Genomic DNA, 12,546 nt, shown 5'->3' on the forward strand with positions numbered 1-12,546 from the left:
TTTGCGTGACAAGCAAAACAATTTTTTGTTTTGAATTCTGCACTCCAGCAAAAAAAAATTCTCTCAGCGACTCAAGTGAGAAATTAAGTTTTTTTTTTAATAGAACTGCGTTATGTATGTAATATTATGTAAATAAATATGCTATTTCTTTTACCACTGTAAAAGCGGACTATTTTCCTTTGAAAATATGATAAAGTTATTATTTTATTGTGTTTTTCTGTACATAAAAGAATATTTAGAAAAAACAAAAAGTTGTTTTATTTCACCAAACTAATGATGCATTTGATTTTAAAAATTCACTAAGGCAATACCTAGTAAAGAGGAAATCTGGATTTTCAATCACTTACCTGTATTTTACTTTCACAGTAAATTCTGTCCATAATCTACCAAATTTATACTTCTATGGAAAAAGAAACAATTCAATGTTACAATTCAAATATTTTTTTGGTAAGTAATATCATGATAATATCATTTCAACCCTTTCCGGTCCTCATAAAAATCAGAAAAATTCCAGATAGACAGTTATACATTCCCAAAGACAAAATTCATTTGCCCTCTGCTCCATATACTGTTGTAATCGATACGAGTGAAGAAAAAAAATGTGAGCTTACAATTTAATTGTCAAATGACATTTGATATCTTACCTACGAGGAAAAAATACATGTCGAATGAGATTCAACATTGGATCGGTAAGGGTTAAACTTCAAAATTAAATATGTTCGGACAGAGTAGATTGTGAGATGGAGATACAATTTAAAAATGAAAGTCCTTCACTTCCATTTTGTCTTTTTTATTTTAAACCTTCATCCGCACCTTGATTTTTAAGCACATGAAGCCCTTGCTTCAGTCCAGGGTAATATTGAATAAATATTATCATGAAAAAATCATTTATATTTATTTGACTTCCCCCCTAGGAATTGAAACTGGGACCTCCAGTATAGTACCCGAGTGTGCTGATCATTACACTACGACGGTAGACTTTGTCTAGCTAATGTCTATTTTCATTTTCTGACTAGTTTCATCTAACATTGTCAATAAAACCGAGCATTTGATTTTCAACAAACTTTTATTTTATATAAAATTACATTACAATACATTAAGACCACTTTGCAAACACAACTTTCATACACACAGTTTTATGTATCATAATGGAAAAATAATTTAGTTTCGTTGCCTCCACAAACAACTAAGTAATTGATTACGCACATATATCATCGTGAGGTTTTTCGCTGACCTTTACTCTGACTGGAAAACGGGTTGATGGATGCTCCCACGACTTAAACATTTGTGACATGAATATTTCGACGCATTCTACTAATGCATGCTATCGGCAAAAATGCAAATTGACATAACCGACAAAATATACGTTTTGGGAAAAGCTAAAAAACAATCTACTACTTTTCATTGTGAAAAATTTAAATTTAGAACTGATGTTTAAAAGAAAAACAGAGTTTACATATTACATACAAAACAATTTTCCATCAAGTCCAATAAGATTCATTTACTTTCATTCTAGTTAAATCATTTTTAAGACCGGTGACAATATATCGTAGTCATACAGGAGAAAGTGACCAAGTGCAGTTTTTATAAAAACGTGATCATTGACTGTTATCTCACTAGATTAATATTGCCCTTAAAAAAAATCCCAAAGGATTTTAAAGTTGGAAGTATAATATATTGAGTTGTTAAAAATTACTAACTGCATTGATGTTTATTTTCTTGCCAAGCAAAAGTGACTTAAATGGCCCTCCTGAACATTTTACATTTTGTTAGTTGGTCACTTTCTCCTGTACGACTACGATATATTAAAAAATTAATTAACTGCACTTTGAAATAAGTTTTAATCTTTGAAATAAATAACTGTTAGGTTTTTTTTAAACGTTTTAAGATTTGATATTCTGAAACAGAATCGAGATATCGGTAGTTTTTAGTTTTTAAATCAAAACTGATGTAAAATATTCGAAATACTAACGAATTTTCAACAAATATCATTGAATTCGATTTCAATAATTATCTTTTTATAAACAACCACAAACTTGGCACCCTCGAGGTGATAATCACAAAATGACTCATAACGAGTTATCCTATTAGCTATGTTGTGTTTCGATATACTTTCATATCCATAGTAGTTAACAGGTTTAAAACACAGACAAGATTTCAGGAGTAGTATAATGTTAGAGGCATATAACACAGGTCAATGCAAAAAAACTGCATGAAAATTCTTGGTTACGGTTTGGTACAATTTTGTTTAATGGTTATGTTAATTTCCCTCTCTGCCGATGATGAATCAGGAGTGGTTTATGTGATTAAATGCTGTAAAGGAGAGGTAACTAGGATACACGACAGGTGACGGTTGTAGGATGAGCCCTTGGAAGAGAGATGAACACAGTCCCTCGGGGTGATGGCCTACTCTATGAGTTTCTTGGCTTTGAAGAACCGCCGGAGATACAGCACTTGCCAGGTGGCCAACCCGAGAAGACAGCACATTGAGAAGATGCTGAAGAACAGTACTCGATTGTTTGTTGATTCTGCAAGTAAACCAAATATATAAAATTTAGATTGGTAAAAAATACCACATATTTTGAAAGTTATTTTGATGCACTTAACATCATAATCAAATGCGGAATTTAACCCAAAGTTGAGAGTACTTAATTTGGGCTGTTGACATCATTCACCTCTATCCTTCAATATAAGATAGTACACACATAATTATTGATATTTGCCAAGTTAATATAATTTTTTCATTGATAAATTTATTGATCATTAAGTAAATGCCAAATCAATTGATGAAATAAACCTTTATGTATAATGATGAGTGAATGAAAAAAAATTACCACAAAAATGGTCACAAAAAATGATGTCAGTGCTTCAAAAATAAACACTTGTCTTAATTTATAAGTGCCTTATATATTTATGTCCATTTTTACGTAGTTTTGTAAAGTTTTTAAGAAATTATCATTGCTGATTTTTTCAAAATACATATTTTGGCTAGGATTATTTAGCCTACTACATACCAGTCTGACGATGTCAGTTAGTCTAATGAGCAATTAAAGCAAAAAAATACATATTTTATTTCCTATATGATATATTCATTTTTAATTTTCACATAAAACAAAATATTTCATACATAATTCAATAACAACAAAATTTTACAACAGTAAAATGTAAAATTTGACAGTAAAAAAGAGGCTTTTCTTTACAAACAGTCGAGCAATATTGGCCACACGGGTGGGACATAAATTGAACTTTGTAGCTGTGAATTAATACTTCCTCATTGTTACGTATACTATACGGGCTCAAACTATTAGAAAGATCAAGCCTTGAATCTTTTAACTCACATTTAATTCAATAATGTTTACACAAGTGGAATTTTTAAAGAGAACAATATATAAGTAATACATCCATAAAATATGACATTTCTCTCGATATTATTACAAGAAGTGACACAAAAATTTCTTTACTTGGAGGGTGATTGATTTTTTTAGAAGTACACCGTGTTGTCCCGTGGTTAGTCCAGAATCCCAGTTTCGATCACAAGTGAATACCCATTTTTTCAAAACTTCCATCCTTTCAATTAAGTAAAAATAAGAATTTAATTATAAATTCAAACCCTTCTTCCTTCAAGCAATATTTCTCCTTCCTGTTTTCCGTGGAGTGTAATTTATTAATTACATTTTGATCTCACATTTCAATTATAATTAGTTCATATATAGTACATAGGATAAGATGTAGTAAATAAGAAAAATATAAAGCGCCCTAAAGATGATATTTCATAATATGTATTGTGGCTATGTATATGAATTAACGAAATATTATTATTATAATTATTAGTGGTGCGGACTCGTAGCCAGAGTATCTGGGTTCAAGCTCACTCTAACAGAACTCGATTTTTATTTTTAATAATGGATTGTTTAAGCCTACAAAAATATTATGAAATTGAAATATTTTTGAAGATAATTAGAACAAAAATATATTTAAAAAAAAATTAATAAAAAACATTATTTAACGCAATCATTTGTCAAAAGTTAAATTATATTTTCACTTCAAAACTGACAGTTCAAATTTTAATATTTGAAGTTTAAAATTACAATTGCTACCAACATGACACAGTATAATTTTTTTGTTTTTTCAAACATATTTGTTTAAAAATAAATATTTCAAGAAGCCATGTCTTAAGAAGATTGTCACTAACTCAGCCCAAAGTAGTGATGGTGTAGAAATAAGTATGTTTGCTCGTACCGTTTGTGTCTCTCATTTCCTCCTCGGCTTTGCGCATGAACGCAAAATCTTGTACAATGGATTCAGTCAGATCTTCCAGTTTCTTCAGTTCAACTTCCATAGGCTTCAACTTGGCGGCTTCTCCAATCTAAACGACAAACCATTTCTATTACTCAAAATATAGAAAATACAACTTATGAATTAGACATTCAATGGAAGGCTAATTGCCATGCCAGACCACAAAGGTGAATGTTACAAATTGTTCTAATTTAATATCTTCAAAAATTGCCTTGCAAACATTTCACCATCTCATTATCATTACTTAAGGCCAATATTGGCTTGCCAGTGGAATGTCTCTTCTTAAAAATGCCACATTGCTAGATTTACTTTTTTATGTTTAGAAAGACGGCTAATTTATATTATCAATTAAAATAATTTTTATCAGTCATTGGGAAATGTGAGCAAAAATAAAATATAATAAGTTCTTAATTTTATAAAATGTTGACAATAATACATTCGAGACTAATTCATATTAATAAATAAGATTATTTTTCATTACTTTGATTAATACAATGCCGGATTAGAAAATGGGCAATAAAATTTACACATGTTTAAACTTTCAATACCACATTTTATTAAATACTATTGTGATGGTCATGTTTTAGTTTTTATGTATTATTAAAACAATGGAAAAATAAAATAAAATTGATATCTACTTCTGTAATTATTCTAATAAAAAATATTTTATAATACATACAGTGTTTAGGTTATCATGCTTTTAATTATTTTAAAATAAACACTCATGCTTTGTTAATGGAACCTACATTTATTATTACTATTAGTATAAGTGATTTAATCAATGTAGGTACTAGAAATTCTAAAGAAGGCGTGTTTCGAACACCCAAAATTGGTTGGATTTATTGTAAATCAGCACTAGGTAATTATATCTATCGTTATGATTTGTGAAATGAATGGTTGGAATAATCTAGCATCACAAGAGTTAAGACTAAAAACAAATCAAACTGTTATTATCAGTTAAAGGGAACACACGGTTGATAAAACAACTTCTTTTACCCACTGCTATCAGTTGGAAGATCGACGCAAATCATAGAAAGAAGAAAACAAAGTAAGTAAATATTTTGTAGTACTCATACGGATAATATAATGCTAAAAACATTATAGATGAAAATTGTTGGATTGATTGATCAAACGGATTGATGATGGAAATTAATGTGTTCCATTTTAATTATAATAATTTATTGTTACGCATTTAAACTTCAATATTAGAAGGCTGGTAGATCAGAATTGTTCATCTGTTATATTTTATTGGACACTATTATACAAATCAATCAGTATTAGGGGAGACATGGCTCAGACAAAAAACATTGTTACGTAAAAAAAATTGTACTGGCTATATTGGAGGCAAAATACATAATAACTCTTAAATTTCTGTTTCAAAAAAATATTATAAGGGAGATCTTCACAAAACACAAGTTTATTATGTGGAAGTTCAACAGCATCACTTTTTTCATTTTTAGGAATACATAAATATGTATTTTTTCATAAATAAAAAAAAGAAGAGACTCATTCTTTACTACAATGTGTTTTATAAATGTGAACTTTGTGATAACTGTTTTCATGAAATCTTTTACGCTCATTATTTGCTTATGTATTTAAATTATCTTTTGATCAAATAAATTATTATTTTAGTTTAAGTATGATAAAAAGAAAATGCCAACATAAATACTCCTAAAAACGTTATAATTATATTAACACATTCACCACGGGTAACTCGTATACAAGCCTTAGCGTACATCGTACTTTGAACGTAAAAAAAAGACGCCTCAAAATAATTTTATTCATTGATTTGGAAGTCACATTATGGTAATATCTATCCATTTTTAAATTAATTTTTACTCAGTAAATACCACTATTTCTTAAAATTTATTATGACACCGAAACACGTGTCACAATAGATTTCAAGAAAAAGTGGTATTTACCAAGTAAAACATAATATAACACATTTCGGATGGGTGATATTTACACCGGACCGTTGGTGACAGGATTTCATAATTATGTATATATGGTTAAGACCTTAAAAAAGAGATTGGTACATAATATTCATTAAAAAAACATCAAATATGTAATTCTTTCTTTTCTGACTTTGAAATGAGGCCGGCGCAGAAGGTAAAATACCCTTCCCGGCCTTAAGCATCAATCGACCGAACGGGTATACCTTTCCCATCCAGAGTGTGTTAAAAAAGTAATATTACTTTAAGATTTTGTCAACAGATGCCACTAGAAGGATATTATTAACCAAAACAAAATAGCATGTGGCCCTGAATATACGAACACAGATTGATAGCCTATAAAAATATTATATTCAAATACTTTTAAATTTACTACTTGGGTAAAATTTATAACCATTTTTCAAAAACAATGCTATTTTTGTAGATGCGTAAAACTGCCCCATCACAGCAATATAATTTGTTTTTAATGTTTTTCTTAGTAAATACCATTATTTCTTAAAATCTATAGTGACACGTGTTTCGATGCATTCCGCATCATTTTCAAACACCGTATGATGCGGAATGCATTGAAACACGTGTCACAGAAGATTTTAAGAAATAGTGGCATGTACTAAGTAAAACATTAATTAAAAATGGATATATTTTTACCACAAAGCGACTGCCGAATCAATTAACGAAAATATTATTTGTTCCCTATATGAAAGCTTTAATACATATGTAAAGGTCATTCTCACCCCTTCATAGGCCTTGGCTTCCACTCCTCGTTTTAAGACTAGATTTATTTCTTGGGGCTGGCCCCTCATATCTGAAAAGAAAAACGTTTCATACCATTGAAATATGTGAAATAAAAAGAGAAGCATTATTCAAATCTGTTGGACATACTTAAGCATTTATCTACATTTATTGTTTTTAAAAAATTAAACCCTCATCCACACCCAATGGTGCATAGGGCACTGCATCATATAAACGCAGTGTTATCTTGATCGTTAACACATGAAGGAAGGGTGATCAGCCCACCACTACAGGTACCAGTCCAAGGTAATATTTAATGAATATTAGTGAAAAATTACTTATATTTGACCCCTCCTGGGAATCGAACCCAGGACCTTCAGTACAGTAGCCGGGCGTGCTGACCATACACTACGGAGGCGGAGTAAACTTATCTAAATACATGGATACATACTGAGGTCCTAAAGATTCCAGCCTGAACATATTTGAGTAGTGAAGTTTATTTGAAGAATTACATTTTAAATAAAAAAATTCAAAGATTAACAAACTTTTTTATACATTTAATTCACTTTCCATCCTCTCTATCTAAAGCTGGGTTGTTCAGATCTTTATATGACAAGACATCTCGGCTGTCCAAACTCAAAACGCAGTTAGGGAATTTTTTGTAGTACGTTTTTTTGCATTTTTGGACCAAGTAGAATCTACTTGGTCCAAAATTTCCCTTACTGTGTTTTGAGTTTGGACAACCGATCTGCCTTCTCTTTAAACTACTTTACAAAACATCTTCTGGTTTGGCCTCTTCCTCTCTTTCCTTCTATTTTGCTCTCTGTCATAGCAATGACAAGGTCATCTTATCTTCTGTTTTCTATTGTTTCTAATAAAGTTTATTTTTTTAATGTGTTTAACTTGATATACATGTATCATTCTTCCGTTTTTAATGAAAGAAGGTGGAATCTGAGCATATGCCAGCTCAATGCCAGGTTTTAAGCCCTGGGTTGCTCAGACATCCATATTTTTTCATAAAAAAGGGAAGAATATTTCATATCAACTTGACACACCTTTAAAATTGACATTTCATCCGTAGGGTGAATAATCCAGGGTCTGATATAATAAATAATATTAATAAGTTTTTTTGAGTAAGGCCGAGAAAAACTTGGCACGATCAAGTATGCCAAATACTTGAAAGTGGTCAGGTTAGAAGTCTAAACAATCGGCGGGTATGTATGAGGAGATGCATGAACGTGGAAGAGGTGAAGAACGTTTGCAAGGACAGAGTGGTGTGGCGTTCTATTCTCTCTGCCTACCCCTGCAGGGAAGCGGCGTGATGGTTAGTTAGTTAGTTTTTTTTTAAATATTAAAATCATTTGTAACTTTGTGGTGTGGTAATATAACACTCTCCTTATTATTCATTGTTCACATTGTGTAATACCACTTCTATTATGTTTACAATTTCATTTTAATGACCTGATGATGGAATTATTATTCCAAAATCGGTTGTCACGAATCAGTGTTTTTTAAAGTGGTATTACACAAATTGAACGATGAATGATAAGGAGAGATACAGTTTATTTTCTTCAACTATTCATAAAACCTCTCCATTTGTCACTTTGCATTCAACTAACACTGTCTTATATATGGCAATTATATATTTGTAAGCGATACTCGTATAAAAGTAAGCGATACTCACGAGGAGGGACACGGGAAATGAAGCAAACTTCAAAGGTGTCGTATGTTTCCGTGACAAATGAGAACTTCCCTTTAGATATGTTTTCCTTCTGGGCAAGGATATGGCCTTTAGTATCTCTCACCTAAAACAAAAACAACAAAAAAAATTAAGACATCATACAAAATTCAATAGAGAAAGTCCAGACTTTGTAAGGCTTACAACCTGTCATTCAAAAACTATGTTTACAAACAGCAGAAATCCTGCATCTCTGGTATTTTTAACAATTTAAAAGAAATATTTGAAATCGAATTTCAAATTTGAAAATCGAATAGCCTCCAGAATAAATAGTGTGGCATAGAATCATTTCAATGTCTATATTTGAATAAATTATAAACAGCTACTATAAGCTAATAAAAACTATACTGATTGTAAAATCATGTCCCTAAAAATAAATATGTACAAATTTAATAGTATTTGTAAATTCGATAAATGTCCTATTGACGTGGTTGACAATTACTAACGCAGACTTGACATATTGGTTTAAGTTTAAGATAACCTAAAAACAAACAAGAAAATAATATATATTCTATATTAAATAACAAAACGAAGTAAAACGAAACGATGTTTTTTTTTTGAAAAAGCAAACTATACACATTAATACTTACAACGTAGTCAATTTTTTGACCGGGAGCATCTTCAATTTCATAATCCCCAGTTACGAGAACATTGGTTTTTAAATCTTCCTTCAGACATTTTTGTGCGTTAGGAGCATGGCTCCACATTATGGCTTGGGCATTGGAAAAGAGAAGGACCACTATACATAATAAATAACTAATATCCATTTTTGAGCCGGCAAGAGACAGCGATCCTATCTAAATATATTTTGAATTTTCATTGAACACAAAATGACAGCACGAAAACCGATGAGGTGGCCTGAAACTAAATGATACCAGGTGAAAAAAATAGATGTCAACACCAGGTACTTACCTGTATATTTACTTGCCTCATTATTGCATTATTGATATTTTTCTTACCCTTATGTATGAATAAAAAAAGGCGTTATGTCTATTTTCCATTTTACCGTTATATCGGTTTAGTTTCTTCTGCATACGGTTTGTAAAAAATTTACGAGAATTTTTTCATTAAAAAAATGTATTTATAGAAATGATTTATTTTTTAATAATTCGAAAAAAAAAACATTTTGTATTTGATAAAATATAACCTCTAAGGACCTAACAAATAAAATTACATAAAAGAAAAAAATTATATTTTAGAATGAATGTATGTATAAGTTGTAAAATGGTAACATAATACGTAATTTACGCGATACCTTTCTAAAAGAACACGACTGTCCGTCTTCAAAAAAGTAATTTGCGTAAAATGTGAGTAAAACTATTTCTAAATTTATTAAAGTAATATGTAATTATTTATAAAATATTAATCTGTAACATTCAGAAATGAAAAGACAATATTGGATATGAAAGGATATCGATGTGATATACTTTGGTTGGTATTTTTTTTAGCTTTGCGGGAAGTTTGCGTTTAAGTTAGTATTAGTATAGTAAGTTTGTATTTAATTCTTACAAAATATAATGATTTTGAGCTGGTCTGAAATCTCAGTGAAAATTAGTGAAAAGTTAACTACGTACTGCAGATAATTTTGACATAATATACTTATAGACTTTTATTTCTAACGACTTTGTCATTTTGTCACTAGTAAAATGGATACTTTTAAATAAATTCTTTCAGCAGGTAGGTACATGAAATTCCTGTAAAAAATAGAATTGATGGATAGATTTGAGTTTAAAAAACATTTAAAAAATGACAATATTTTTTTGTTATTATTAAGAGATCAAGAGTATTTTTTTTTGCATTCACCCCACTCCAGTATTTTTTAATTTAGAAATTTGCCTACTCAATAATTTCAATTAATGAATATGTACGGTATAAATTTAAAACAAAAATATTTGATTAGGTTTCGTAATTCAGAGAAATAATCTGAAAATAATCCCAGCATCACTCTCTCTCTCTTCCTCAAAACTTTTTTTATCACGGCATTGATTTAACACTGAACTCTTTCAAATTTAATAATAGATCTGCATTTCACACTCCATGACATAACGACATTTAATGTTATGTTTTTCAAGCCGAAATCTTTCAAATATAACTTGAGTTTATTTATTTTAGATTACAAACACGGGATGGTCATCTTGTCTTTCGTCCTCTCTTAATATGACCTTACTCCCATTCCGCGGACTGGTGCAATGTCGCCACTTTTGTGAGAATTAATGATCGGCAGGAAGCTTTTTAAATAAACATAAATACAAATATTCGTTATAAGTCCTCGTACTTACCCTAATGTATTGAATAAAAGCATGGAGTTGGTGAAACAAGGATTTTTTATAGATAATAATTGCATTTATTACTTTTTTTTTCTTACAAAAATGTTAATAATATTAGTATATAACCACTCACCGAGATTTTTGTGTCTACCGGCTTCGAGACGTACCCGTCTCTTCGTCAGGACGATCACTACCACAGCATCCAAACAATACCACCCTTCACTACCATAGCATCATTTACACACTTAAAACTATACAAAATGTTTAACACATGCGATTTTTGGTTGATCCAAAGACCAACATGCACTAAATGTTTCAGCACAAACATAAGTTACGAGCCGAGATTAAACATGCAAAGTAAATGATTTAAATATTAATAAAATTGAGAATAGTATGCAGTTATTATTTACCTTGTTTATTATGTACAAGGTTTATACAATCGATCATTAAGTGGATTTTGTTTCTTCTGACTAAATATGTAATGTTTTATTTAAATCTGTGTTGGGAACAGGAGGGATAATCTAGTGTGGGCATTGGCCCAGGAACTTGTCAGCTTTGCTCATTGCTAGGAGGAAAGCATGGAAAGGAACATGACAAGTTTTCCTCGGTTTTCTTCTGTTTCTATTACCAACTACATTCATCTCATAAATTTGTTTTACTGTTTTTTATTCACTCATTCGATTCACATGCCCAAACCTTCTCAATACACTTTTCTTAGTTTTCCTTATTTTGCCAACTCCATGCTTCACTTCCATACATTAGATTTGGTACCAGGACTCCATTGTGTACTGCCAGTTTCGCTTTCGGTGGTATGTTTTTATTTACTTTTTATTTTACTCTTTGCCTACCCCTACCCCTGGCGTGATGGTAGTAGTAGTGTAGTAGTAACTGGAGTCAAATTTCAATTAATTTGCGTTGATATTGTAATGTAACATTTCCCACTTATTCCTGTTTTTACGCGACATTCAGTGACCAACGCAGTTTATCATTGTGGATGACATTGAAACTATTTTCAGAAATGATTTTAGTGGAAATTCAATTCAGAAAATGCATTTTGGCAGAATACAGAAAACATACTCCTACACGACGAAAATATACTGTCCTTACCGACACTTACACCTTTCGAATGCAATCTGTGTGCAATTCTTGACATACAAATGCAACGGACAGCAGTAAGTGCAGGGATTACCCTGAATGAAGTGTTTACAAAAATAATACTATTCGCTAAATTTGTGTGTAGGATACTTAATCTTAATTAGAAATAAAGCTGTCGGTGATTACATTTTAGCTAAATTATGCGTAATGTGTACATAAATCCCGCTAGACCTTTGGCAACCTTTCATTTTGCATCCATGTGGCTACTTAAACATTTTCGTTCCAGCCAAAATTTTTCGAATTCACCGCCATATTGGTAACGATGTCTAATTTCGATCTTGTAAAATTAAATAGGATCGAAATAATGTGGTGTTCATATATTGAACGTAGGTATTATATTCCTAATCCATAAAAACATACTTTTTCCAGCAAATTAAAATTTCAACAATCGAAGTCGACGTAGTCA

General features: G+C 30.7%; 1 protein-coding gene across 1 annotated transcript; it reads right to left on the reverse strand.

Annotated features, from left to right (window-relative positions):
* Window positions 1–1,047: 1,047 nt before the first annotated feature.
* On the reverse strand, window positions 1,048–9,584 carry bai (Transmembrane emp24 domain-containing protein bai). The gene is made up of 5 exons (XM_088261269.1): window positions 9,309–9,584; window positions 8,665–8,785; window positions 6,983–7,053; window positions 4,240–4,366; window positions 1,048–2,528 (listed from the first exon to the last, which is right to left on the reverse strand). Exons 1-5 carry the CDS (start codon window positions 9,483–9,485, stop codon window positions 2,407–2,409), a joined length of 618 nt encoding a protein of 205 aa, XP_088117395.1. The 5' UTR covers window positions 9,486–9,584; the 3' UTR covers window positions 1,048–2,406.
* Window positions 9,585–12,546: the final 2,962 nt, after the last annotated feature.

The sequence above is a fragment of the Brachycentrus maculatus genome, unplaced genomic scaffold (genome assembly GCF_059751285.1).
Source record: "Brachycentrus maculatus isolate JH-2025_06_01 unplaced genomic scaffold, ASM5975128v1 h1tg000152l, whole genome shotgun sequence".
Classification (NCBI taxonomy): domain Eukaryota; kingdom Metazoa; phylum Arthropoda; class Insecta; order Trichoptera; family Brachycentridae; genus Brachycentrus; species Brachycentrus maculatus.